Source organism: Zonotrichia albicollis, chromosome 22, assembly GCF_047830755.1.
Source record: "Zonotrichia albicollis isolate bZonAlb1 chromosome 22, bZonAlb1.hap1, whole genome shotgun sequence".
Taxonomy (NCBI): domain Eukaryota; kingdom Metazoa; phylum Chordata; class Aves; order Passeriformes; family Passerellidae; genus Zonotrichia; species Zonotrichia albicollis.
Genome location: NC_133840.1, coordinates 4,841,915 through 4,869,246, shown reverse-complemented (window position 1 = coordinate 4,869,246; position 27,332 = coordinate 4,841,915). Strand labels below are relative to the sequence as shown.

Here is a 27,332-nt window from a genome sequence, read left to right as displayed (position 1 = left end):
TGGGGCTGAGGTGGCCGTGTCCTGGGTCACTCTCTGTGAGGGGGGCTTTGCCTCTACACTCCCTTGCCAGGAGCGGGGGACACCCCAGTGGGAGACAGCCCTGGTCACACCTGGCCATCACCACCATGTCCCTTCAGGCTCCCACACTTCCCTGCCTGGCTTTTGCCTTCAAACAAGATTTTGGCTCGTGCTGTCAGATCCCATCAGCAGTTTCCAGCAGCCCAGGTTCCTGCCCGGCCCCAAGGCAATGACATCCCACTCATGGCCTCATGCAGCACACCATGGAGCCCCCCTGCCCCTGCTGCTGGCCTGTGCCACTGGCTCCAGCACTGCTTCAGGGCAAGATGGGTGTGAAATCACGCTGGAAAATGCATCTTTTTACATCTCCCCAGCAGGTTCACTGATGTTTTTAGGGCAGTGCTTCAAGGCCACCTGGAGTGTCACCCACAGCTTCCAGCACCCAGATGGGACTGCAGGGCACCGGGTGGGGCATTTTAGGCAAAAAGTGGGAATAACATCCAGCCAAGCATGGCCATGGCTCTGACCCTGCCAGGCTCCACCAGTGCAGGTCACTGAGCAGCCACGGCTCCTTCACATCCTGAATCTGACTCCAGGTCCAGGCAGGCTGAGCTCTCCTTGCTCCCCCCAGCACCACCACAGGGACAGCCTGGGCCACATCCTGACCCCCTCCCTTGCTTCAGCGGGCACAGAGAGCTTGTGGCTTCCTATCAGCTCTTTATGAAATTAAACTTTTATAAGCAGAAAGGTTTCTGGGCTCTTGGCTCCCCGGCGCAAGAACCGCAGTCCAGCCTGCGCCTGCACCCTGCCCACTGGCTGCTGCCCTGGCAGGGAGGGATGGAGGCTGGACACTCCACTGATGGCATGAGCGATGGAAGGGACAGGGATGTGGCTGCCCATGACCTTGGTGTCATCCTTGACCTGGAAATCTCCTTCTCCTGCATTGCCAGCGTTGCGCTCCTGCCTGCGGCTGCCTGCGGCCCAGGCTGTGGCACCCTCACCCAGGATGGGGCTGCACCCACACTGTCACCCACTGCCACACACCAGAGACATCCCACTACTCAGAACCCACCCTGAACCCCACCAGTGACTGCACAGATGAAGTTCTTGGGGTGCAAGAGGCCCAAAATGCCCTCAGGAACAGCAGCACTCGCCCGGCCATGCTGCCACCATCCTGCTGCACACCGTGTGTGAAGCTGTCCCCTTGGAGCTGCCTCCTTTGGAGGTGTCAGCCATGCACAGCTCCTGCTGCCTCCCTTGGAGGTGTCAACCATGCACAGCTCCTGCTGCATCAAGCCCTGCCATGGCCTCAGACTCAAGCCTGGTCCCTGGCAGTACGATGTGGAAGGTGGTGGCAGTGCCACCATCAGCCCGCACTGGCACCCACCTTGCCACCATTCAAAAATCAGCCACCCCAGAGCCCCACAGAGGGGTTTGGCCCAACCCCAGTGCCCCAGCAGCAGCTGTCCCCTTGTCCTCTTGCTTCACATGTTGGATGTCCCCTCCACACCCTGCTTGGGGCAAATGCTGGGGACAGGGACGCCCTGCCCAGGGACACCTGGCCACGGTGAGGCAGGGAGGGGAGAACCTGTGGCAGGATGGAGGCCTCCTCTAACTGCCTGTTGAATTATTCAGGAACGGTATTAACTTATAAATGAGTGTGTTTGACTGATTTTGTGGTTGATGTACAGATAAATTCTAATGAAAGACAGCTACAAGATTTTAAATAATTAATTAGACTGCCACTTAACAAAGCCTATTTGGCACTCTATTTCCTTGCTTAACAAGACAAAAAACTTTAAGAATAGGTTTTGCTTTAGCCCACAGGCTCTTCAATTTGCATTTTGTTTTTCTAGCTCCACAAATGAAAGCCGTAGATCTTGACCTTAACAGGCTACCCCTGGTGGGATCCAGCCCTGTCGGCAGCCTCGCTGCCTGCCTCCACCTCAGGCTCCCCATTTCCCAGCCTGGATGAGGCTTTTCCTCCAGCAGGGCTGGGAATCGAGGCTGGAAAGCAGGACAGCTCCAAAGGCTTGGGGATTGCTCTCAACTCATCAGCCGGGCTGGGTTAACACACCAAACAAAGCTGAGCCGGAGGAAGGAGCACCCGAGTGCGAGGCCACGCCGCCGCAAGGTGACATTTCCCCCAGCGGGAAAAGCCTCTCGGGGGTGGCACAGGGGGCTCTGCCCTGCCCGGGGGGCTGCACCCCAATGCCAGGGGCTGCACGCAGAGTGTTGGTACCCTTCCCCTCTGCCCGAGCCTCGTCGCAGAGAGGGGCATGTGCTGCCGGTGGCGAGGGCTGGGCCTGGGGCTGTGCTGTCGCCCCCTCCCCGGGGCACGGGGCAGCACTGGGGGTCCAGCCGGGTCCCCCGCATGTCACCGCTGTCCCCAGCATCTCCCGGGACCGGCCCCGGTGCGGCGGGAACGGGGGTGCTGCCCCCCCCTCCCCACCGTCCCGGACCCCCCGGGAGGGCCGGCGGCTCCCCCGGCCGTGATGTCACAACGCTCCCCGATGATGTCCCAGGCGGTTGCCATGGAAATCGCGTGATGTCACAGCGGAGCGATTCTCCTCGGGGGGGGCCGAACGGGACGGCTCGCCCCAACTTCCCCGCCGAGCCCCCCGCGCTCCCCGGCGAGCCCCGTTTGCCGTTCCCTCGCCCTGAGGGACGAGCACCGACCCCCCCCGCTCCCGCCGCATGTCCGCTGCCTCCAGGACCCGCCGTAGCCCGGTGCCCGCGGGACCCGCCGCGTCCCCGGTCCTGCGGGACCCGGCGCCTGCCCTGCCTCCCCTCGCTCCTCCCGGTCTCCCGCCTCCCCGCCGCGCTGCGCTCCCGCCGGTGCCGCTCCCCGGGGGGTGCCCGAGCCTCGGTGGCGGCGCCGGTAACGCGGTGGCGGCGGGGGGCGCCCGGCGGCGCGGCCCCAACTTCGGCGGGGAGACAAACTTCGGGGCCGGCCCCGCTGCCCCCGGTGCCCGCGGCGCCCGGTGCCCTCCCGGTGCGCTGCTCACCTTGGCGGAGCATCTTGGAGCCGGGGCGGGCGCGGTCTCCCGGCGGCGGCGGCGGCGCTCAGAGCCTCGGGCGCGGCGGCGGCGAGCGGTAGCGGCGGCGGCGGCTGCTGCTGTACCGGGAACGAGGAGCCGGAGCCCGGGCGAGCGGCCCCCGCGGGGGCATGGCGGGCCGAGCCGCAGCGGCACCGGGGAGCGGCGGCCCCGGAGCACCGGGGAGCGCCGGCCGCGCCTCTGCCCGCCGCGCGTCCCGCCGCCGGCTTTTAGGGGGGAGCCGCCCCCTCGGGGCTGGGGCCGCCGCCGCCCCCCACCCCCTCGGGCAGAGCCTATAAAGGGGTGCCCGGTGCCGGTGCCGCGCTGCCTGCAGCGGCGGGCAGGGCTGGGCAGGGCGGGGCGGGGCAGCGACGGGGCGGGCAGGGCTGGGCCGGGCTGGGCTGGGCTGGGCTGGGCGAGCCCCCCCCGGGCCCCCCCCTTCCGCCGCCGCCGCCGCCTCTCCCGCCTCCCGTGGACAGTTCGTGAAAGTGCCGCTGCTCCCGTTCCCCGCGCCGCCGCCCTCCCTCCGCCCCGCCGGGGGAACGGCCCAGCGCCGCCCCCCCCAAGCTCTGCGGTGCCCGCGGGACCGGCTGTCACCCCCGGCACATCGTTGTCCCCTCTGCCGTCGCCGTCCTCACCGTGCCCCGTTATCGCACCGAGGCTCCGCCGCGCCGCCCCGCGCCTGCCGTGATCACGGCTGTCCCCGCTGTCCCGCCTGTCCAGCACCGTCCCTGCCGCTCCCCGGGGACCGTCCGTCCCCTCGGCCCCGTGTCGTCCCCTCTGCCCGCCTGTCCTGCCGAGATGTCGCTGTCCGATCGGGTCTCCGCTGTCCCCGCCGCCCCGGCACGGTCCCGCCGCTCCCTACAGTGCCCTCCGCCCCTTCTCGTCCCCGCCGTCCCACCGGGGTCACCGGGGGGCTCTGCTGTCCCCTCTGCCTTCCGGTGGTCGCTGTTCCCTTTGTGTTCCGATCCCTGCTGTCCCCGCACTCCCCGCCGCGGTCCCGACACCCCGGTGTCCCCGAGCTGTCCCCGCTGTCCCGGACAGTCCCTCCCGCCTCCTCCCCGTTATGCCCCCGGGAGCGCAGCTGTCCCCCCGCCCCTCCGGGATCGCCGCTTTCCTCGGGGGGTCCCTGCTGCCTCCTCGGTCTTCTGTCGTCCCCTGGAGGTCCCCGCTGACCCCAGACTGTCCCTGCTGCCTCTCGAGGGTCCCTTTTGCCTCTTTCCCTCTGTCCCATCGAGGGTCCCGTTATCCCCGCTGCCCCAAGAGGGTTCCGTTACTCCACCGGGAGCACCGCTGTCCTCACTGAACCGTCGGGATCCCCGTTATCTCCAGGGGGTCCCCATTACCCTCGGGTCCCTCTTGCCCCATGCTTCGCAGGGGCGTGAGGGGGTCACGGTGCCGGTGCCGTGCCCAGTGCCCCCGCCCCGTCCCCGTGTTAACGTTAGGACAGGTTAACCCCAAAACTCTCAGCACCGCGAGGGATGCGGCGGCACCACGTCCCCGACGTGAAGGGCGGACAGCCCCGCCATCACAGCGCTTGTCACACCCCACTACACTCCCAGCGTCCTGCCGGGACCCTGCCGAGAGCGCTCGGTCCCCGCCTGTCCTCTCCGCCCGTCCCGTCCCGTCGGGGCCCGCCCCGTGCGCTCTCGAGCTCGATCTCTCGGCCGGCGGCTGCTCCGGCCTTGCGCGGGGATCGCTTAGTGCTGCCTTCCGCCCCCACGTGCGCACAGCCATGGCGGCCCCCGTGCGGGCCGGGAGCGCGGCCCCAGTGCCCGCCAAAGGTGCGCTGAGACCGCTTCAGTGCTGCCGCTACTGGCCGCTGTGCTGCTTGCCTCGACGGGGGAGGCCCGGCCGGTGGCGGGAGGTGGCTCCCCCACCGTCGCGGCCACCCCCGCCGCCGGCCCGGCCCAGCTGGCCCTTTGTCGGTTGTACCGTGGGCCGTGCGGGGAGGGTTCGGTGGCTCGTGAGCGCCGGTGTTGGGCTGGAAATAGTGAATAATCCCCCTGCTGTCACTCCCCCGCTGCACTCTGGCATCGCCGAGATGTAGGGGGGCGGCTGCTGTCGGGGGGCGGCTTCGGGATGAGGCTCCCGGGGATGGCTCAGCCGGCACCGGGCGGCTTCTTCCCGGTGGGATAACGGGATCCCCTCGCTGGAGAAACCGGGGTGCATTACGGTGTCAGCGGGGTGCTCGTGATGAGCCTTGAGGGGCTGTGCGTGCTGTGCCCTCGCTGTAGGGACAACCAGCTGCACTCACAGGGTTTCACATCGTTACTGCGGTGCTTTCTGGGCTAAAAAATACGCCTTGTTCTCGTCAAAAAACGAGAGCAATCTGCCCCCAGCGTGCACGGCAGGACCCCGGCCCTTTTCCCCACTGTCCCCAGGGGTGTGAGCAGTGACCCAAGGACAGCACGGTGACCCGTGCCGTGCCCTCTGACCGGTCCTTTCGGTCCCTCCCTGTTTGTCCCGCAGCCCGAACCCGGCATGTGGCCCAGCAGATCCCCGAGGAGATCCTGGGCAACGCGGAGCTGCGGGAGGCGGCTCTGGCCCTGCCCCCCAACTACAACTTCGAGATCCCCAAGACCGTGTGGCGCATCCGGCAGGCTGGTGCCAGGAAGGGTGAGCGCTGCCCCGGGGCATGAGCGGGTTTGGGGCTGGTTTGTGCTGCTGAGCCCCCCATGTGGGGCAGGTGAGGCTGGGGCTGAGCTGCTGCTGTGCCCTCGGTGTGTTCAGCTGTGTTGGCGAGCTCTGCTCCTCTCGAGGGGGGTTAATAGATCTGTATCTCTGGATTATAATCACATTGGACAGGACAGGTTGAGCTGCGTGGACCTGTCAGCCTGGAGATGTGTCTGGGATGCTGGCCAGGTCCCTGCTGTGCTCCTCTTGCCTCTCTCCTCTCTCCCTGCGCTTTCCTGACGCGCTGCTGGCGCTGGCAAGGGGGAGCCCCACAACACCGGGCACCGGGTGGGGCTGGCAGGGAGCTGGGCCGTGCTGCTGCCTGCTCTGAACCTTCCTCAGAGGAGCAGGGAGTGATTGTGGAGGCTTCAGGTGTGTGCTCAGCTAGAGGGAGCAGGGCTGGGAGCCTCCCCCTCCATCCCCGGGTGTCACCAGCGTCCCCACCCTGCCTGCACCTGCATGCAGGGGCTGCTCGTGTGGCACAGCCGGATTTGCAACGCTTTGTATCCACCTGGGAACGGCTCTGCCTGCTGCCACCGAGCTGCCAGAGCTGGCAGGCGTCTCAGGGATGTTCTGGAGGCTGAGCTGCTCGCGGCTGCCATGCTGGAGGGCCGCAGGGTGTGGGGCTGTGCTGCCCATCCCGGCTCTGGGGTGGCAGTCAGGGCTGGGCGTGTCCCAGCAGGACACGGCGGGGCCGCCCAGCCGTGCTGGCTCTGCCTTTCCTCGCTGTGTTTTGCCGCTTGGCACCTCCTAATTAAATGTAAATATGCGGCTGGGATTTAGGCTTCCGAGCTGGGAGCCGAGCCCATCAGGCAGCCAGCCGTGCTGGGATTTAAAAATCCGCGTGTGCAGAGAGCAGCCAGGGGCTCGTTGCTGGGGGAACGCAGCCTCCCACAGGGCTGCAGCCAGCCCTGCCTGTGCCCGGCCTGCTGCGGGGTTTGGGGGGCTGGGGAGCACCCCCTCTCCCCATTGTGCTGTGGCAATGGAGAGCAACCTCCTGCCTCTGTTCTTTGCAGATCTGGGGTGGAGGGCAGCCCCAAATGGGCTCAATGGGGGATGCTGGGATGTGGAACCTCATCCCTGCCAGGTCAGGTTGCTGGCAGAGCATGTGCAGCTTTCCTGCAGGTTGGAACAGGGTGGGATCAGCCTGATTTGAGCCAGGCCTTCACACAGCTCCACTGTGGCCTGGGTTGGGCCTGGAAGCATGGGGATTTTGTGGAGAGAGTGTTTGGATAGATAGCATGGAAGCTGGGATATCTTAGTGGGATTGAGAGGTGAAAGAACAACAGGATTAGTGGGGCCTCCTCCATTTACCTCCTCCATCATGGTCCCTGCTCCTCCCCACCACCCTGTGGAGCCCAGGCACTGGGTAGTTTGCTGGCCTTTGGAGGAATGGGGATTGTTCTGATTGTTCTCTGAGGAGGGAGCAAATGAGGAAACATCAATTTGTTGTTGAATAAATTCCTGCAAGGCACAATGCTGCGGCTGTTGCTGGCCACCCTCCTGAAATGGAGAGAGGAGCTGCGAGGGAGGTGTGGAGAAGGGCACTGAGGATGATCAAAGGTTTGGAGCAGCTTCTGTATAAGGAGAGATTAAATAGGTTTAGATCCTTTAGCTTGGAAAAGAGGTGAACGAAAGGGGATATGATAGGGATGTGGAATTGTGAATGATGTGGAGAGGCTGAACAGGGGATGATTATTCACTCTTTCTTGTACCAGGAGAACCAGGGGCACACGTTTACATTATTAGGAGCAGGTTTAAAATAAACAGAAGAAAGTACCTTTTGCTGTGCAGCACATAATTAAAATCTGGAAGTCATTACAGTGGGAAGTGGGAGAGAGCAGCAGTGTCAGTGGGTTCAGAGAGGGATGAGGTGTGGATGCAGCCCAAGGCAGAGCAGGCAGCACCCCAGCTGCCAGAGCCACAGGGATTTTTGGCCAACACCTGGCTGGTCTGGGGAGGGGGGTTTGTGGCTGCACCTTGAGCTGGTTCCCACTTTAGGATGTCTCCTAACCCCGTGGCTGTTTCTCTTCCCAGTGGCCCTGCAGATGCCAGAAGGGCTCCTCATGTTCGCCTGCACCATCGCTGACATCATTGAGCGGTAAGAGCACAGCTTTTCCCTGTGGGGCTGGCCAGGGGATGGGGAATACTGCTGGGGATGGCTTGGCCACTGGAAGGAAGAGGGCTGTGGATGAGGAGGTGCTGTGTCTGTGCCCACAACCTGGCTGGGCAGCGCTGTGGTGGGTGACAAGGACCTGCTGCCATCCTTGGGGACAGGGACCGGCTCGGTGCCAGCCCAGCTCGGCTTCTCCTCCCCTCTGCGCTGAGCCGGGAGCTGCTGACAGGCTCAGCATGCCGGGCCCCGCAGGGGGGCTGGAGCCGGGAGCAGCCGTGTTAACAAGCGGCTGACGCCAGCCCGGTGCCCCGGCAGCGCCCCGGGGAGGGCCGGCAGCGGGGCCAGTGCTGCGGCAGGGACCCGGCCTCCTCCCCCGGCCTCGTCCTGCCTCTGCAGCCGCGGAGATGTGCAGGGGCAGCCCTGCTGCGGCTGGGGAGGCTCGAGGCCACGCTGGTGGCACGGAAAGGGTCACTCCTGCTGGGTGACCCCTTGGCCACGGCTCCTCTCTTGATTTTTCCGAGCCACTTGAGAGGTGAGGCTGAGGCACTGGAGAGGAGCTGGGCTGTGCAGTGACAGTGGATGCAGGCACCTTGCAGAAATTGGCCGTGATCTCTTTCCTGCTGAGCGCTTCTGCCTTCCTCCCCACCCACCGCAGCCCCCTCCGCAGCCCCTCTCTGTTTTAGCACAATGAATTAGTGCTAATAGCACTTCGTGCCTCGTCTGCCATCGGGGTCGTGGCACTCATTAGCAGCTGCCTTGCCTCGCTGCCGTGCTGGGTGGGAAAGCAGCCGTGCCCGCGGGCTTTGTCCCGCTCTGCCATCGCCTCCCCACACTGGGTGGGAAGGTGGGCACGGGCGAGGGGGGCAGGGGATGGGTACGAGTGTGGGCAGCTCGGCGTGGGTTTGTCCCTTTAAGTGCAGCTGCCTCCTCTCCGGCTTTGGCACCCAGCCGCTTTCATGTCTCCGACTTCAAAGGCAGCGGATTAAGGGGCTCTTTTATCTGAATGAAACCTTAAGCCACACTTCCCGGTGGATGGTGCATTCCAGGGTGCTGAATGCCAGGGTGCCGCTGGATTCTGGGGTGCTGGCATCCTCGCTGGGCTGGTGAGGGGTGCTGCGTGGGTGCAGGTGCCCAGCCAAGGGAGAAGGGGATGTGGGGGCACCGATGGGATGGTGTTTGGAAGAGGGATGGCTTCAAGGCTGAGCAGAAGGGCTGAATCCTTCCCTCACTGCCACCATGCAGTACCCAGAGATGCTCCACTGCCACTCCCTTACTGGGAGCACTGGGTGCCATCCGTGCCCCTGGCTGGGGATGTGGCTGTGCCGGGTACCACAGTGGCTGTGGGCAGGAGTGAGCCCAGCCTTGTGTCCACTCTCCTGGGGACACTCTGGGGACCCAGCCACACTGCTGGAGGTGAGGTGTGAATCGGCAGGTGGCCTCGTTAGTTCCTGCCTCTTCCTGCTATTAATATTCATGGCCAGCATTAATGTGGAATGGAAGCTCGGCCACCCGCTCCTGCTGGCCCTGCTCACCCAGTGCTGGGGCCGGAGGAGCCTCCAACGTGACAGGAATTGCTGCAGCTCTGTGCTCTGGCTGCTGTCACCAGGCTGGGGACAGGGGCTAGGGGTACCACCAGCCCTGGGCTGGTGTCCCCTTCCTCCTGGTGACAGAGAGGATGTGACAGGAATACCTGTGTGCCCACTGGGGGCATTGCTCAGCGAGCAGCCCCTTTCCCCAGCCCATCCTGCCCTGTCCTCGCTGGTGGGAGTTTGGGGGGTGAGTTCCCCCTGCCCTGCATTCCCTGCTGCTGGCTGCAGAGCCATGCCCAGGGCTGTGCCCCTGGGGTGACAGTGCCCACCCCTGTGTGTTTGGGTTGAACTGGAGCCGTGTCAGCTGCCACTCAGACGGAATATTTATCCCTTCTACTGGAGCTGCCTTCTAATAGAATATTTGTGCCGTGGCCTGGTGCTGCTGGGAGAGCCGAGAGCAGGGATGTGCCTCACTCCCCCGCACCGCAGGAGGGGGACACGCTGCTCGCTGTGCGTCTGTCTGTCCCCGTGCGGTGGGATGGCAGTGTCACCACGTCCCTCGGTGCCGTGTGGGAGTGAGCAGGCCCCCGGGGAGAGCTCCGTGGAGTGAGGAGGGGAGGGGGCAGCCAAGTCTGAGCTTCCCAGCATTGCCCTGGCGCTGGCCGAGCCCCCAGGGGCTGCGGGGATGGAGATGCAGCCGAAGCATCGCCAGAAAGGCCGATGGGGTTCTCAGCCTGGAGCCTTTGAAACCGAGAGCACACTCGGAGCATTGACCGGTGTGAGGCCACTTAATTACCCTTAATAGGTTTGTCATTGTCACAGCCGTGCCGGGGCGGGCCGGGCTGCCGGGGGGGAGGACATCGGGGCCGGGGTCTGCGCGCTGCCAGCGCCACATCACGACACTCCCGCGGCACCTTCCAAATTGGCTCCATTTGTCACGGCTGATGCAATTCGGCAGGGAGGAACTCGTGCTGGGGGGCGGCAGCGTGGGGGGAGCTCGGACCACAGCTCGGGGAGGGGCAGCCCCCCAAGCCCAGCCGCTGTCATGCCGGGGAGGTGGCAGTCGTGTCCCCCCTCCCCGTGCCACCAGCTTGCAGCTGGGGGCTGTGCATCCAGGAGCGGGCCCTGCTCCCCTCCCTGCCGCGGCTGGAGCAGACGGATCAGCTGGGCTCTCAGCTGGGCTTTTGATTCCGTGTTAATAAAGTCGGCTGTCAGGCTTCGCAGCTGCTAATCCCTCTGTCTTCCTGTGCCACGCCGGGGTGAGAGGCTCCTGCTAATCAGCCCAGGCTTGGTGGTGGGGATGGGCAATGGTGGGGGGCCCAGGGGTGTCCTGATGCTTGCAGAGGCTGCCCTGCCATAGCTTTAAACACCTCCCAACTCCCAGTGGCTTTAAACACCTTTTTAAACACCTCCCAACTCCCAGTGGCTTTTGAAGATCCATGCGAGGCGGTGCTGGAGGTGCACAGACCGTCCCAGTCTCATCCTGGTGACTCAGGAGCTGACAGGGACTTTTTGGAGTGGCACCAGGTCCTGGTTGAACAATAAAGAGTTAAACATCTGTATGCACAGCCCAACAGCTGTGGCAGAGCTTGAAATGCCCCACTATGGCCGGGACAAAAGAGGCCCTGATGGATGGTGTGCCCTACACAGTACCCAGTGCCATGGCTGGTGTGCCCAGCAGGTTCCCAGTGCCAGCAGGTGCCAGGTCCCTTGGCCAGGCAGCTCTGCCATGTGGCACTGAGCAGTGTGGCACTGAATGCTGTGATGGAGCTGGCAGCATCACCAGGAGATCCCAAAGGCCACCCTGGGACACTAACAGGGATCAGGATCTGGCCTCAGCTGCACAGTGCTGTGGCTCTGCTGGCCCGCACTGCCTTCCCTTGTCCTTTTCAGCACAACCTGGAGGCTCTGGCAGCGGGTGCACACTGTGCAGGGGAATTTAATCACTGTCATTAACCACACAACAGCATCATTAGGAGGAATGGAGTTCTCACTTCATTGGAGATGTTCAAAACCTTCTGCCCGGGTGGTGGCTGCGCCAGGGGGATTGGGCTGGGGGGAATGTGTGGGGTGTATAGGGCTGGCACCTCCCAGGGCTTGATGTGCCAGCACAGTGTGGTGCCCACCACCAGTGCCCCATGCCACCTCCTTGTATCCCACAGAGCTCTGTGTTGTGAAGAGGGGACAGGCATAATCCAGACACAGGATGGTCATGGTGCCTTTACAGCCAGCATGCACTGACCCTTAATTTGCCTTATTTTGGGGTTTTTTTTTTGCTGCTACACGACCAGCAAAGCTGGGGTGCTCTGGGACGTGTCCCTTGAGAGGTGGTGTTTGTCCTGCCACCTATGGTGAGGACAGAGTGGGAAGTCCCTCAGGGGAGGGGAGCCAGCTGGAGATGGTTCCTCCTGGGGGGACACTCACCTCTCCCCATCACGCCCCGCTTGGAGAAGCTCTGTGGGGCTCCATCTGCAGCCAGGCTCTTCCAGCACCAATTGCAATAAAACCTCAAACTCATTATTTTCATTATGTGCAGCCTTCCTGTGCTAATGAAGTTGGGAGTCTGGTAATGGGGCTTGGTGATGGGCTTCTCTGCTAATTGAGTGCACTGTTCTCAGCCAGGGCTGGGCTCAGCCCCCACAGCCCAGGACAGCAGCACCCACGGGTGTCCTGGGGACACGCTGGGCATGGGCACAGGGTAGGCAATTGTGGGGTGATTAATAGGGTGGTTGTGGGGTATTTGAAGGGCCACATGGGGGTGAGGCAAGGGGCACGACATCCCTGTTCCCAGCACATCATGAAGGCACCCTGGCATCCCAGTGCTGCCTCCATCCTCCCACAGCACAGGGGTGCCAGGACTGGCCACTCTCAGCCCAGTCCCCTCGACCCCCTCCCCAGCAAGGGCTGGTGGGCACACAGGGGCTGAGGACTCATCCCTGCTGGGGAGAGCAGCTCTGCCTCATGGCTCGAGGACCAGCACTGTATCATTCACACGCTGCCAAGGGACCTCGCGCTCCTGCCAGCAGCAAACGCTCTCATTCATTTTTCGAGGGGCTGGGATAAATCAGGGCTGCTCCAGCCAAATGCTTGTGCTCAGGTGACAGGGGCTGGCTACCCCATGCTTGGAAACATGCAGGCTCCATGTGTGCATGTCTCTGACCCAGCGTTTTCAGCCCCAAAACTTGTCTCTGGATTGCTGCTGTCTCCGTCCTGTGCTGGGGAGCAGGGCTGGGGGTCCCAGCGGGGATCAGGGTGGGACCTGGCCTGCCCTGGGGCACATCCTGCCAGTGCTGAGCATGGCTCTTTATAAATGGGATTTTGGGAGCCATCTGTTTAAAGGAGCAGATAATGAATTAGGGGGAGATGAGAAAAATGCTAAGGCCAGGCGGTTTTTCCGAATGAGCCGGGGTTTGCGGGACGTAAAAGATGAATAACCTCCCCACGTGTTCAATATTCATGAGCTCCCAGCTGTAATGAGCATCTCAGCACTGGGTGGGGACATCCCTGTCACCACTGCCAGCACACTGCTGGGACCCATCCGTGGCTGTGACAACTTCCAGGGACACAAAACACTGACAAAGATGCTGCTGTGGCTGCCCCTTGCCCATGGCCTGGTCCGGGCTGGTTGGGAAGCAGCTCCCCAGCCTGCGTTGGAGGCAGGTGGCTGCTAATTGACATTTCCTTCCTCTGTAGTTTGATGAAAGACTCTGGCGACACTGAACTGATTAAAACATCAAGGGGAGGCCCTGGTGCCTGCCTTTGATTTGTCTCTGGAGATGATTACGGCTCCGCTCGATTGTCCAGCCCAGCCGGAGTGGGTGAACCCGGTGTGTGCCATCCTGGAGCCCCTCCTGCAGCACCACCAGGCTCCCGGCCTGGCCAGGGTTCCCTGCTCACCAGGCACCATCCCATGACATCTTTGCTCACCTGTGACTCTACTCCCTGCAGCCAGAGGAGGAATCTTGCCCACAGCCAGCGCAGGGCTCAGCCCCATTCTCCCTGCCCAGCTGCAGCCCCACACATCAGGCAGGGCCACGGGCACCTCTGGCCTCCTCCTTCCACTGTTGCTATTTCACTTTCTTGCTCTTCACCCCCAGGGACTTTCTCTGGGGTTTGGGCCAATTTGCATACATTTTAATCTATAAAAAATTAAGCGGCGCTGGCTGCCGCTCTGAGTCAGACCTCCCCATCCTGAATCTTAAGGAGCTGAATAATTTTCCACTTTTGCTGAGATGTGTGGAGTCTGATTCATGTTCATCTCATCACCTCTCATTAGAGGAGGGGGCTGGGGGCTCAGAAGGGTGGGAAGAGCCTTCTGGAACCTTCACTGGCAGCCCCCAGCCCCACGGTGTGCCCACGTGGGCAGTGGAGGAGCCATCCTCCCATCCAGGCCACGCTGGCCGTGAGGAATGGTGGGATTTGGGCGCTGGCAGAATCCTGCCCATCTTCTGATGTTCCCCAACCCTTTGGAGCAGGAGCTGCCCAGACCAGACTGAGGTGAGGATGGCTGTGCCCCCTCCTCAGGGATGCTCCAACATTGCTGCTCCCCTGTCCCCCTCCCCAGGCACTGATGGAGGGGCCGGAGCTGTTAATATTCAGCACGCTCCGCCATTTCTCCACCTTCTGCCATCTGCCCAGCTCTGCCCACCATTTCTATTCTTGCCGCCGACGTAACGCTCCCTGCCTGGCGCTCGGGGGGAGCGCGGGACCCTGGCCCCCAGCCAGGCATGGGTGCTGCAGGGGGTGACGCTGTGCCAGGGCCCCCTCCTGCCCTGGTGCCCGGTGCCAGCAGCAGGGGGGACCCCGCTGGCACGGAGCTACAGCAGGCCTCAATTAAATGAGGAATTAGCATCTGGTTTAAGCAGCCCCTCCAGGCACGGGGCTTTGTCATCGCGATACCTGCTCTCATCCTGCTGCGGCAGCTCCCCGGGAAGGTAGCCAAGCTAATAATCCCCCAAAATGGTGCCGTAAATACCCACAAAGGTGGTGCCTCTGAATCATGCCAGAGCCCTGGCTTTGCTGCTCGGTGCTGGTGTGTGCCACTTCACCCACAGGCTGGATGTGGACTGGAGCACTGGGGGTAGGGGACAGCACCAGTGGTGGTTTGGTGGTTTCTCTCACCAAGTACCACTTAAGCACCAGCTCTTCTGGAGGTGACACAGCTTGGCCACACAGCCAGGTGCAGATTGGATTCACCAGCTCACACAGTGCCCAGGACCATGGGGTGATGGTGGCTTGGCTGGCACCACAAGGGATGCCAGGACAGCCCATCCTCGTGGCTCCAGTCCCCAGGGCTGGCTGATGGAAGCGGTGGCACCACAAGGGATGCCAGGACAGCCCATCCTGGTGGTTCCAGTCCCCAGGCTGGCTGGTGGAAGCGGTGGCACCACGCTGTGCCGGGTCTCCCTCTGCTGCTCTCCCTGCTGGAGCATTAGGAATCTGGCAGCGTATTGTTTGATGAGTGGATAATCCGCTGAATTGCAAACAGCTTTACCCAATTGAAGAGGCGGATTACCGCTCTCCAGCTTAATCATGTTGACATCTTGGAGAGTAGCCAGTGCTTGTCCTCTCCGGCGCGTGGCTCGGTGGCGGCGCGGGGTCCCCCCATGGTGACATGCCACGGGGCTGGGGGGCAGGACCTGGGCTCTGGTGACACGGCTGTGACCCTCAGTGCTGTCCCTCCCACAGGTTCACGGATGCAGAGGCAGTGGTGATGGGAGATGTGACCTACGGCGCCTGCTGCGTGGATGACTACACGGCCCGGGCCCTGGGCGCTGATTTCCTGGTGCACTATGGACACAGCTGCCTCAGTAGGTGACACTGAGCCCCAGGGTGCTGCTGGGGTGGCCGTGTGTGGCATTGTGCCCATGCCACCCCGAGCAACTCCACACCCCTCTGGATACCAGCTCGGAGACTTAGTGCCAAAGGCTAATCCCTTCCCAAAAGACTCTCTGTTCTCCAGCTTCAGCTGCTGGCTTTGGATGGGGCCAGGCTGGCTGGGTGGCTGCTCACAGGCAGGATTTGGGGTGCAGCAGGGCGTGCTCATCCTGCTCAGCTGCTGCAGCAGCACACAGCTCCAGCCATGTCCCTGAGAGCAGAGCAGCGAGGCCATGGATTGGCAGGACCCCCTGGCCCAGGGGATGAGGCTGCTCCTGCTCCCCACCTGGCCTCCGAGGAGTGATGACAAAGGGAATGGTGGCAGAGGAGAGCAGGGGCCTGGGGGTCCTGCTTGCCCCAGGGCCAGGAAAGGCAGCTTTGAGGGTACAGTGCAGGCTGGGCGGGGAAGGGAGGAGGAGGAGGAGGCTGTGTGCTCCCCAGGCGGACAGTACTCTGGATCCAGTTGCCATGGAAACTGCGCTGCTGTCCCAGATGCTGCTAACTTTGAAGTCCACCCAGGATGGAATCAGCCCAAAAATAACAATAAGACGCTCTGGGTTTTAAGGTGGATCTGCAGAATTGCCATAATGAGTAGGAGGTGTGTGCATCCCTGCTGCTGCCACGCTCCCAGCACCTGGCAGCCCTCCTGGACGTTTATGGGGCCCTATAAATGGGTTTGAAGAATTGCATCAGGCTCTGTGTGAAATACTGACTCCCCAGTTGAGAACTCTGTCCTGAAAGCCACGCTGGTGTGAGCGTTCCTGGTGATAAATATGTGGTGCTAGGTGCTTTGTTAAGGGAGAAGGGTTATGGGCACCACTGGAACAGGGAGTGTAAAACTCCTGGTTTGTAGCCTGCTGCTCATGAATGAACAGCAGGAAGGGGAAGAAGGGGCCGTATCCATCAGGCTGCTCCAGGGAATGGGAGTCACATCAGCTGTAGCTGCTCCCTGCAGGGACAGGCAGGCACTGCCATGCTGACTGTCACCACACCAGCTGCCATCTGCTGCTCATGGCCTCATTTCCCTTGCTCGCTCTGGGTTGGGTGGGTCACAGGGCAGAGCTGGGTGGGTCACAGGGCACCCTGGGTTACCCTCGGGCTGCTGTGAGGATGCTGGGCTCATTTTGAGCTGCCCACAGTGGTCCTGTCACCAGGGTGGCCAGTGGTGAGGCACACGATGCTTCCTGCTCCCTGCCAGCCCCATGTGCCCCGCAGGAGGGAGTAATTTGCACTTAATTGTGATCAGGCAAAGAGCACCAAAATGGGAAGTGAACATGGAGCTGTGGATCGATGTGGACTCTGTGTACTTTAATTATTCACTTAATCGTGGTGACAAAGGCTTCTTAGCACCAGGGGTAATTAGATTTGTGTTCATTGATTCCCCAGGCTGCCATTATCTGGAGAGAAACGAGCGGGTGCTCTCTGTGGCTCCCATCTGCACCCCCTGCCCTGGGTGCCAGCACAGGCAGAGGGGTGGCAGAGCCCAGCCTGCCTGTGCCAGGGCAGTTTGGGGCACAGGGAGCCCCACCAACAGGCAGCAACACCCTGGGGCTCGCTGGAGCCCTGGGTGTACCCCACACTCAAGACTCTGTCTCCTCCTGTCACCAGTTCCCATCGACTCCACCCAGGGGCTGAAGATGCTCTATGTGTTTGTGGACATAAAGATCGATGCATCCCATTTCCTTGAGACCATTCGCTTCAACTTTGCAGCAGGCACCTCCCTGGCCCTGGTCAGCACCATCCAGTTTGTCTCCACGTTGCAGGTGAGGTGCAAATCCCTGGCTTTTGTCTCCCCCTGAGTTTTCCTGCGGCTCAGCCCTTCCCTGTCCCAGCCCCGCGGCTGCCCCGGGGGATGCTGGTGGAGCTGGTTCCCCTCTGACGAGTCTCTGCAATAATGTGGCGCTGCCAGAACGTTGATCAAGTACTTTATAATAACTCTGATCAATGTTTCATGGCGGCACCCCTCCCCTGCTCCCCCGGGAGCTGCTCTGGAAATGTCAGGGCAGGCGGTGGAGCACTTGGCATTTTGATGCAGTGCCGGCAGCGGCCGGGGGAGCTCCGGCGGCTCTGTCTGTCTGCCCCTCAACGGCCGGCTGGCCAGGAGGGGAGGAGATGAATGAGCCTCTTGAGCCGTGTCTATCAAAACACGGGGCTATCCAAGCGTTAAGCCTTTTCCCTTGTCTTTTAATTGATACTTTGGTCGAGCCTCGCTGAGCATCCCCGGCTGCGCGGGGCCGTTCCTGGTGCTGCCCCAAGCAGGCTGGTTCCCCTCCACAACAGCTGGGACTGCCAGGGTTGGGGTGTCCCCAAGGATCCCCAACCACCCTTTGTGTTTTTCCTGTCCCTGCTGACCTCCATGTCCCACAGGCAGTGTCACAGGAGCTGCGTTCCCAGTACAAGGTGTGTGTGCCCCAGTGTAAGCCACTGTCCCCAGGAGAGATCCTGGGCTGCACGTCACCCCGGCTTGCTCAGGACACGGATGCCATTGTGTGAGTACCCGGGATCCTTCAGCACCCTCCTGCCTGGCCCTGACTTGGCATCCTTCCTGCACCCCCTGCCTGGTTTTGTGCAGTTTTAGAGGGTGTTTAGGGCTATCCACAGGCTAGGATGGGCCCCCTTCAGCTCCTCACGCTGCTTTAAGTGACGTGTGCTTGTAGCACCCTCCTGCCTGGCCCTGACTTGCCATCCTTCCTGCACCCCCTGCCTGGTTTTGTGCAGTTTTAGGGCTATCCACAGGCTGGGATGGGCCCCCTTCAGCTCCTCACGCTGCTTTAAGTGGCGTGTGCTTGTAGCACGGAGGAAATAATTGAGTCGTATATCAGAATAGATAATAGATGGAAGGGCGGGTGGATAATTGGAAAAGACAAATGGCCGGGGCCCAACATCACAGCAACATTAATTTTATTTAAGGACAGCAAATTAGAGGGAGCACTTCGCTTCCTATCACCTAATTATTTTAGGTAATGGAAATGCTTAATGTACTGTGAATACAGTGTGCTGCAGAATAAATAAATACAAGGACCCCACCCTTGGGGGGAGCTGGGGAGCCCAGGTGTGGGTTTGGGCTTTGCTGAGCTCCTTCTTGCCCACTCTGCTGGGAGCCAACAGCACCAGTGCCTTTCCAAGCACGGCCATGCAGGGAGCTGGGCTGCACATTGCTGGACACAGGGGCAGTGAGAGCTGTGGATTCATCCTGAGCCACTCTCTGTCTCTACAAGGACAGCAGGGGCAGCCAGGCTGGTACTGCATGGGTGAGAGTGGGTCCCTGCAGCTGGCACAGGAACGGCAGTGCGGTACCAACCCGTGCAGGTGCACTCGGCCTTACCTGCGTCCTCCCTGCATTATTATTTTCTTCTTTGCACCGTCTCTGGGGCTAACTTTTGCAGACAAATTAGCTTTGATCTCCCAAAATGTCATTCTCCAATTAAGGGCAAAATCTAGTCAAGTTTTACGTCTGAATTCATTTTCCAGGCCCTCACTCCATTAGGGCAGCTGAATGAAAGGCTTTGAAATGTAATTGCTGACTGGAAATCCGATTAGAAATGGAAGCAGCAACGTCTAGAACCAGCCATTGAGATGGAGCAGCTCCCAGCCGCCCCGTGCTGGTGTGAGCACCCTCCTTGCTCTGAGCATGGCTGCCTCTCCAACCCTGCCATGCCAGGGAGCCCTGGCTGTGCCTGCTGCCCAGCAGAGGAGTTTGAATTCCTGGCATCTCCACTGTGCTGCAGTTTGGAAAACCAGTGGACACATGGTAGGGGTGCTGCTGTTTCCCAGTGCCAAAACTCTCCCTCCCCTCTCTGCAGGTATTTGGGCGACGGGCGCTTCCACCTGGAGTCCATCATGATCGCCAACCCAGGGATACCTGCATACAGGTACAGGCACCTCCTCCAATCCCATGGTGGGGACCCCCCCATCTGTCCCCATGTGCCCCCCAGCAGCAGGCATGGGTAGGTGAGAGGCCACGGGGTGGGTGAGGAGGTGCTTGGGGGAGATGAACACCAGCCATTTACTCCGGCTGAATATAAACATTTTGACAAGTACCTGTGAAAGCTCGTGGAGGTGCAGCCATTAAAGCCCGGCTGCTGCAGGCAGAGGCCATAAAGCGCGATGATGAGGCCGCTGAAAGCAGATGAAATATCAGGAGTGAAAGGCTGGGCCCATTTGGAGGAATCTGAATTTCCTAGTAGGTCGTTTGTTACAAACGGGAGGCGCACGTCAGGTTTATGGCGCTGGTGAAGCTGCCGAAACCCGAGTGGGATTTGATTAAAATTCTCCTCGTCAAACAAAGCAACAAATCAAAGAATTCTTCATAATTGATGAGCCAGGATGGGGGGGAGCTGAGTGTGAAGCTGAGCACGGAGCCGAGGCTGTGCTGGGCGTTGGGGTGCTGTGGTGGGACACTTGTCCCTATCCCTATCCTTGTCCCCTAACAAGCCGGCTGGGTCCTACATCAGCCAGGAGGACAGATGCTGTGGGAGGCAATTAGTGCTAATGAGGGACAGGCATGGCTGGGAGGAGGGCCAGGTGATGGAGCCCGTGTGAGCCTGGCCGTGCTTTGCAGGTACGATCCCTACAGCAAAGTGTTCTCGCAGGAGCACTACAGCCACGAGCGCATGCACCGCGCCCGGCAGGACGCCATCCTCACTGCCAGCTCTGCCCGCTGCTGGGGGCTCATCCTGGGCACGCTGGGACGTCAGGGCTCTCCCAGCATCCTGCAGGTACCAGCCCCACTGCCCAATGTCCCCACCAGGCACCAGGAGCTGCTGTTGGGTGTGGGGAAGGGCGGGACCATCGCTGCCAGGGTGGATGTGGCACCGCTGGCAACCCATCCGTGGCCACTGGCCCCGGCCTGCGTGGGCAATTAGCAGCAGATGAGGGAGGCTGGACAAGGGCTCATTAAACCCATTCCTGGGGAGAGCTGGCCAGTCTTGGAGAACCCCCCCTCGCCCAGACAGCTCGGCAATTAATTGGCTGGGTTTGTTTTAATTGGATGAACTTCCGATCAGGTTCAGCCTCCCTGCTCAGCTGCCGGGCTGGCGCTTTCTGCACCCGGCTGGGAGAGGTGAGCAGGACAGCAGAGTTCTGCCCTCTGAGCATGGTGGCCCTGCTCACACCCAGAAATGCTGGGGTGGCCACAGGTGAGATTTGAGGCAGGGCAGCAAGGTCCCAGCTGCTCTTGCACTGCAGGCATGGCCAGGGCTGGCTGGGCAGGGGGTGATTAGTGCCACCTCGGGAGGACAAGGACATCTCTGGCCCCTCTCCTCCTCCTCCTGCAAGCCCTGGCTGCAGCCAGCCCGTGACAGGCGGGTGTCCCAGGGCAGGCAGCCGCTAACGAGAACAGATTGTTGTCATTGAGCAGTAATTACTTCATTAGGCTGAGGCACGTGCTGGGGAGAGCTGGGCACAAGCCGGAGCCATGGCCACAGTCTGGCCTGTGTCTGCCAAAGGGACACGTAGGGCAGAGCTGGGACCCACAGAGGGTCTGATGGCCAGGAAGGGGCTGTGGGCAGGGCTTGGGGGGCTTGCTGGGAGACCCTAACCCTGCCAGGTGCCTTTTTCCCCTGCAGCACCTGGAGTCACGTCTCCGTGCCTTGGGCCGGCCCTATGTGAGGGTGCTGCTGTCTGAGATCTTCCCCAGCAAGTTAAAGCTCTTCCCAGAGGTGGATGTGTGAGTGCTGCTGACCCCCTCCAGCCCCAGGGTGCCCCATCCCTGTGCAATTCCTGCTTGAAGCTGTCCCTGACACTTCTGTCCTGCAGGGAAGGGACATGGCTGTCCTTACCAGGGTGGTGCTGGCACAGTGAGGACATTCTGGGGTTCTGCTCAGGGGTTTCACTGTGCCTTGTTCTTCCTAAAATGCTCATCCCCACTGTGACATTTCCTTCCAGGTGGGTGCAGGTAGCCTGTCCCCGGCTCTCCATCGACTGGGGAGAAGCCTTCAGCAAGCCACTGCTGACACCCTATGAGGTGAGCACCCCTCTCTGCTTTGTGGGGACAGTCCTGGCTTGGGGTGATGCACCAGGGGATGTCCCTGCACCCAGACAGTGCCCCCTCCTCTCTGCACCTGTGCTCTGTACACAGTCCAGGCACGCTGCTGGGATATCCAATATTTTGTGAAGCCAGTGGGATTCCCAGTGCCCTAGCAGTGCCCTTCTCAGCACACCAAGCTGGATGCTGGCACACCAGCTCCCCCTGTGCAGGCACCACTCAGGGACTCATCCCCTGTCCTCTCCACAGGCTGCAGTGGCTCTCCAGGACATCGAGTGGCAGCAGCCTTATCCCATGGACTTCTATGCCAGCCAGTCCCTGGGGCCGTGGACGGTGAACCACGGTGGCACCCAGCCCCCGCGCCGCGCCCGGCCGGCACAGGTGGGCAGCGGGGGGACACCGGGGTCCCGCTCGGTCCCTCGGGCCGGTGAGAGCACCGGGACGGACTGAGCACCCGGTGCCTCTCGGTGTCACGTACCGAAAGCGCCACCCCGTGGTGTCGTTGCCATCGAGCAGTAACGGGGCCAGTGCCAGCCCGGCCCGGGGGAGGGACACGCGGGTCCCCGCAGCCGTGTCGGGGTGGGCGCCTGCCGAGCCCCGCGGATCCCCGAGAATGGGGGGGTTCCCCCCGGGGATGCTGCGCGCTGGGCACGGACCGGCTCATGGCAGCTCCGGCCGGGGCTGGGACATCCCTGACCCTCCCTGTCCCTGCAGGGGAAGCCACCGACGCCCCCCGCCCCGCCTGAGGGTGGGGAGCAGCCGAGCACCGGGGACCTCGCAGCCCCGTGAGTGTCGCCCGCAGCTGCCGCGCTCCGGTACCTGGCGAGGGCAGCGGCGGGGGCACCGCTGATGTGAGCACCACCGGGACCCTCTTTGCTGCAACGGATGGGGTCACACCCCGTAACTCGACAACACCACTGCCCGCAAGGACCGACCCCGGCTGTCAGCGGGGAGTTGCCGCTTGCCGGACCGGGCCGTGCTGCCGCCCCTGCCCGGGTCGCACCGGGGGTCGCGTCCCGCCCGCCGCACCGGGGCTGCCCCGTCCTCACACCCACCGGTGACCTCCCGCCGCCAGGGGGCGCCGTCACGTCCGCGGAGGCGCTCCGCTCGCTCTCGTCTGTCCAGCCAATCAGCGCGCGGCGTTTCGGCGGGAAGGCGGAAGTGGCGGTGGCGAGGCGCGGCCATGGCGGAGGCGCGGCCGCTGCGGCTGCTGGCGCTGCACGGGTACCGGCAGAGCGCCCGCCGCCTCCGCCAGCGCACCGGCGCGCTCCGCAAGGCCCTGCGCGGCCGCGCCGAGCTGGTGCCCATCGACGCTCCGCACCGCCTGCCCGCCAGCGCTGAGGACGACCCCGATGGGGATGACCCCCCCCGCGGCTGGTGGTTCTCCGGGCCCGGCACGTTCGAGGCGGGCGAAGCGGCCGCGGCTCCGGCGGGGCTGGAGGAGTCTCTGTCGGCCGTGGCGGCGGCGCTGGCGGAGCACGGGCCCTTCGACGGGCTGCTGGGCTTCAGCCAGGGCGCAGCGCTGGCCGCCATGGTGTGCGCGCTGCGGGCCCGCGGCGACCCGCGCTTCCCGGTGGCCTTCGCCGTGCTGGTGGCCGCGTTCGCCAGCCGCGCCCCGGCACACGGACACTTCTACCGGGAGCCCATCGCCCTGCCCTCGCTGCATGTCGTGGGCGACACGGACGCCGTGATCGCAGCGGCCCTGAGCAGGGAGCTGGCGCAGTGCTTCGTGGAGCCCGTGGTGCTCTCGCACCCCGGCGGGCACTTCATTCCCGCGGCTGCGGCGCAGAAGAAAGCCTACCTGGAATTCCTGGAACGCTTCTGCCCCGGGCAGGGCCAGGCCGAGCGCCCAGAGGCTGGGGAGGCTCGAGAAGGGGCTCTATAATAAAGAGGGGCTCTGGTGAGCCATGTGCAGCACCCATCCTGTGAAACTTCACTGTTTCCGTGCCTCCAGAGGGACCAGAGAACAGCTCACTGCTCTTCAGTGTTCACCCAGGCCAGGCTAAATGGTTCTTTTATCTCCCTTTTTTTCAGCTTTGTTGGATACCTCAGTATAAAATATATATGTATATATATATGTGTGTATATATATATGTATATAGTTATTTATAATGTATATAACATGAGTGTGGGGGTGTGACAGTGAGGGGATTGAAGGCAGGAGGGTGACACTGCTGTGTGGGCAAGGTGCTTTCAGAGACTCCAACACCTGCTCAAAAGGAGAGTTCCTCAGCTCAGCCACAGGAAGTATCTGCAGAGCACAGAGCTCTTGCAGTTTTACACCCCAAAACCTCGTGGTTTTTAATATCTGTTAAGCCAAGCTTCCAGCTGGTCTGGGCCTGGAAAACCCTCTCATCCTTGGCAGTGCCAGGGCTGGTGTTTGTTTCAGGGATGAAATGCCTGCTGGCTCGGTGTGCATGTGTTGAATATTCCCTGCACAAAGTGCCTCCATGAACAAGAAAAGCTTGTTGCTGTTTGTGGCTCTGTATTATCCAGAAGCACAGGAAAATCTTTATTGCTGTAACAATTGCAGGTGTCCTGCTCAGCTTCTGCCCAGCTCAGCACTGGGCACCAATTTCAGGAGAGGAGAGCTAGCAGAGCTTCTCTACCCACAGCTTTCCTTGGGGGTGTAGAGCTAAAAGAGGGAAATGGGGGGACAAAAGCGAATTTTCCCCCTGCTTGAGCAGCAGGGCAGCGCAGTGGCAGCTCTGCGGGGCTGCAGGACACTGAGCTGCTGAAATCCTTCCTGTGCTCACTGAGCTGGGAACGGGCCTGGCAGTGCTGAGGGTTAAAACAGCAGAGCAGGAGTGAGCAGCACTGCAGGGTGAGCAGCTCAGCCCCAAAGCAGCACTGCAGGAGGGGTGAACAGCTCAGCCCCAAAGCAGCACTGCAGGGTGAGCAGCTCAGCTCAGCCCCATCGCGTTTTGCTCCGGTTTGCCCACCGTGCTGGTGCTGGCAGGAGGATGTGGCTGTGTCCCCGCAGCCCAGCCCCGTTCTGCTGTTGCCCTGTGGGGGCTCGGGCAGTGCTGGCCTCCTGTGTCACTTCACGTGGGCTGTGTCACATCTGCCGCGAAGGCGTGGGGTGTCTGCACCCCTTGGTGACACCACGGGCTGCGTTTTGGGGCTGCCGAGCACGGCGACCAGCTGCGACAACGCACCGGAGCTTTTGTCCCCGCTCTCCCCCCTCCTCCGCCGGGCTCGCAGCCCCGGGAGCTGCTCGGTTGTCGCCGAGCCCCCTCCCGGTGCTTTCCCGCAGCCATGGCCGCCCGCCCGCACTGCGGCCCCGCAGCCCCGGCAGCTCCCGGGAAGAGAAGGAAGGAAAGGGAAGCAGCTCAGGGTGCGGTGAGTGAGCAGCACGGTCCCAGCTCTGCAGGCAGCTCCCTCGGTGGGTCGGGGAGGGATGGGTGACCCGAACTGCGGTTCCTGCCCCTTTCCCGGGGTCTGCATAAAGATGGCTCCTGCCGGGTGTCTGCTGTAGCGGTTTAAATAAATTATTAAAACAGATTAACGCGACTTCTGTCCGCAGGAGGTGCCTGTGTGAGCAGCGCAGGAGGTCCTGCCTGGTCCCGGTGGGGTGGGAGGAGGGAAGCGGCTCCGAGGGGTTTGCCGTGGGAACTCTGTCCTCTCCCTCCTTTCCTGGCCTGATGCCCTCGGGCTGGCCCCTGCCTCTCTCGCAGATCCAGGTCTGTTCTTGGGATGCAGCCACAGAACTTGGCTGCCCGCAGGGGTGAGCCTGGAGACAAGACTGGCTGATGTCCTCCCACCCCTCACTCAGCTCCATCATGCTGGGGAGTTCCCTTTTCCATCACCCAGCCTGGCCCAGGGGAGTTGGTTTTTCCCCCAAAACAGCGTGGCCCAGTTGCTGTTGCTGAACAGGGGGGTGATGGAGTGAGCCCGGGGTCTGGGTGGCAGCTGTGCCACTTGCCTGAGAAAAGAGGACCCTGGGGACAATCACCAGTGTTGGCAGCAGCACTGGGAGCCTGGGTGTTTTGGCAGGGGGGATGTCACCCCTGTCTCCAGATGTGCCTTTCCATGCCCCAGTGCAGCCATGGGATCCACCTGTGTGACCTCAGGGACAGGAGGGACCCTGGCTGTGGCCCTGCTTGTGAGGAGGGCATGGAGTCCAGGCAGAGCTTTGCAGCCCCTTCCCTGGGTGAGCAGAGCCCCAGCCCTGTCCCAGTGTCTGGGGAGGGCAGGAGGAGCCTGGCATGAGCAGAGACTCCGCCAGTGCTGCCCAGGCTGCCGGTGCTGCTGCTTCCCTGCAAACTCCCGGCTGTTTTCCCACCTCTCCCCAGCTCCTTGCACCCTTCCCTCCATGCCACTGCCACCTTAAGGTCACTGTCACTGCCCTGCTAGCCACCCATTTGGGGCACACCAGGCACGGGCAGGGGTTCCTGTGGGCAGCACTGGAAAAAGCGACATCCCGCCGTGCCTGGCTCAGGTGCAGCTCGTGCCAGGGTTTGAGCCTTACTCATCTCACGCTCTTCCTCCTCTGTCCCCACCAGCAGGACTGCCAGAGGCGTGGGGATGGGGCACTCTGGGAGGGTGATGTGTTTCCCAGATGGTTTTACAGCAAGGCTTTTCCAAACCTGCCAAGGTCCTGCCTGTGAAGTGGCGGTGGCACGGGCAGGGCACGGCCGGGACCGTGCCTGGGCCCCGCTGCTGGAGCAGGACCAAGCCGTAGGGAACAGCCCCCCCTTCCCTGCTTCACTCGCAGAAGCTTCCAGTTGTGGCTGAGTCACTCCTGCTGTAGCTCCTTCTCTCTCCTTGTTTTGGATGGAAGTTTTCCATGGAAACCCACGCTGGGCCGGGCTGCAGGCTGGGATAAACACGGCTGAATCACAAAAGGCCGTTTCGCCAAGAGCTGTCAGATGGCAGCAACAGCGTGTGGGGCCAGTGGGCACCTGCCTGGCCTTTGGGGGAGCAGCAGCAGCGCCTCTTCCTGCAGCCCCCACCAGCTCTGCTGGCTCAGCGCCCCCGGGCCCACCCTAAATTCCTACGGTGCCAGGATGCCACTTGGCACAGCCGGGAGCGGGTGACAGGTTTTGTCTAGAAGTTTTCTGGGGCCACGTGCTTTCCCAGGGATGCACAGCGAAATCCCATCCAAGAAGAGTCCTTTGCTGAGGCAGTGTCCACCCCTGTCCTCAGCCGCCAGGCTTTGTAGGGTCACAGCTTGGAGGTGCCAGAAGACCCTTCCCACCCTCCTGGCCGCGCTCCGAAGCCACTGGGTGCGCTGCTGAGGTCAGGCACGGTTTGTGCCATGCCTGTGCCCTGCTGAGCACCATTCCAGCATGGAGGAGACCGTGGCAGGGGCTGTGATCCTCCTTGGCACCACGTTCCTTCCCGGAGGTCTCTGTGCTGAGGAGGAGCACGGGAGCTGGACAGCCTCTGTCCCCTGGCGCCGGCGGCTGGCCCCAGGCCCAGCGGCTTGGAAGACAAGTCCTGGTGTCAGGAATCCAGGATATTTTTAAGGACTCTGGAAGAAAAACTGATTCCAGGGTGTCAGCGGGAGAAACTTGGCCTTCAAAACAACAGCGCAGCTGGAACGTTCCCGGGCTGGAGCATGGGGTACAAGGGGCCACAGCGCTGCCCACAGGACATGTCCCCTCAGCCAGGGGTACCCTGGAAGGGACACTGGTGTCACCGTGGCCTGGACCTCACTGTGGTGCTGTTAATGGAGGTGTTTTCTAGAAAATGTAAAGTGGGTTTTGTGGCAGTGGCAACTTTGCAGCGTGGATGTGCTGGACATAGCTGTGGTTTTACCTGAGCGCTGCTGGGACTGCCCCAAAATCCCTGTCCTGGGGGTGTGAAGTGCTTGGCCTGTCATCAGCAGCAGTGATGGGAAAAACAGGAGTCACGGGAACAAGCAAGAAACACGACAGAGCACAGTGGGGACCTGCTACCTCTGATCCTCCCATGTCCCACTGTGACCCTGCTGGCCCCTGGGGACCTGGTGGTGGCCATGCCTGTCTGGGTGAGGGCAGAGCTGCCAGGTGCATCACCCCATGGATGGGTGAGGGATCCTAATGGGGCTGCTTTGGAGAGTGTGGGCAGGGGACCCTGCATGACCCCTACTCAGTCTAGATGGGACA

The 27,332-nt window shown here is 62.1% G+C and overlaps 3 protein-coding genes across 4 annotated transcripts in view; 2 read left to right on the top strand and 1 right to left on the bottom strand.

Annotated features, from left to right (window-relative positions):
- The window catches only part of RTN4RL1 (reticulon 4 receptor like 1), a 28,989-nt gene extending 25,190 nt beyond the window's left edge, over positions 1 to 3,799 (bottom strand). Inside the window, exon 1 of the mRNA XM_074557231.1 lies at positions 3,027 to 3,799. Within this exon, the coding sequence (XP_074413332.1) occupies positions 3,027 to 3,039 (13 nt within the window). The 5' untranslated portion in view covers positions 3,040 to 3,799. The remainder of the gene's footprint in view (positions 1 to 3,026) is intronic.
- DPH1 (diphthamide biosynthesis 1) lies at positions 1,975 to 22,095 on the top strand. 2 transcript variants are annotated; one of them, XM_074557230.1, is made up of 12 exons: positions 1,975 to 2,152; positions 5,529 to 5,675; positions 7,770 to 7,833; positions 15,066 to 15,187; positions 16,863 to 17,017; positions 17,622 to 17,743; positions 19,058 to 19,126; positions 19,816 to 19,972; positions 20,822 to 20,922; positions 21,141 to 21,219; positions 21,490 to 21,621; positions 21,955 to 22,095. In XM_074557230.1, the coding sequence occupies exons 1-12, from the start codon at positions 1,990 to 1,992 to the stop codon at positions 22,027 to 22,029; spliced, it is 1,386 nt and encodes a 461-aa protein (XP_074413331.1). In that variant the 5' UTR covers positions 1,975 to 1,989; the 3' UTR covers positions 22,030 to 22,095. The 2 variants fall into 2 exon arrangements, with proteins under 2 accessions (XP_074413331.1, XP_074413330.1); XM_074557229.1 differs by lacking the exon at positions 1,975 to 2,152 and adding an exon at positions 4,717 to 4,840.
- Positions 22,096 to 22,423: 328 nt separating this feature from the next.
- On the top strand, positions 22,424 to 26,711 carry OVCA2 (OVCA2 serine hydrolase domain containing). The gene has a single exon (XM_074557234.1). It carries the CDS (start codon positions 22,424 to 22,426, stop codon positions 23,123 to 23,125), a length of 702 nt encoding a protein of 233 aa, XP_074413335.1. The 3' UTR covers positions 23,126 to 26,711.
- The last annotated feature ends 621 nt before the right edge of the window (positions 26,712 to 27,332 follow it).

What these genes read in the sequence shown, in the direction of transcription:
- DPH1 (XM_074557230.1), top strand. Translation starts at nt 1,990, where the DNA reads ATGAGGCTTTTCCTCCAGCAGGGCTGGGAATCGAGGCTGGAAAGCAGG. An exon ending in GCTCTCCCAGCATCCTGCAG is followed by an intron (nt 19,973 to 20,821) that starts GTACCAGCCCCA and finishes TTTCCCCTGCAG; the next exon opens with CACCTGGAGTCACGTCTCCG. An exon ending in GCCGCGCCCGGCCGGCACAG is followed by an intron (nt 21,622 to 21,954) that starts GTGGGCAGCGGG and finishes CTGTCCCTGCAG; the next exon opens with GGGAAGCCACCGACGCCCCC.
- OVCA2 (XM_074557234.1), top strand. Translation starts at nt 22,424, where the DNA reads ATGGCGGAGGCGCGGCCGCTGCGGCTGCTGGCGCTGCACGGGTACCGG.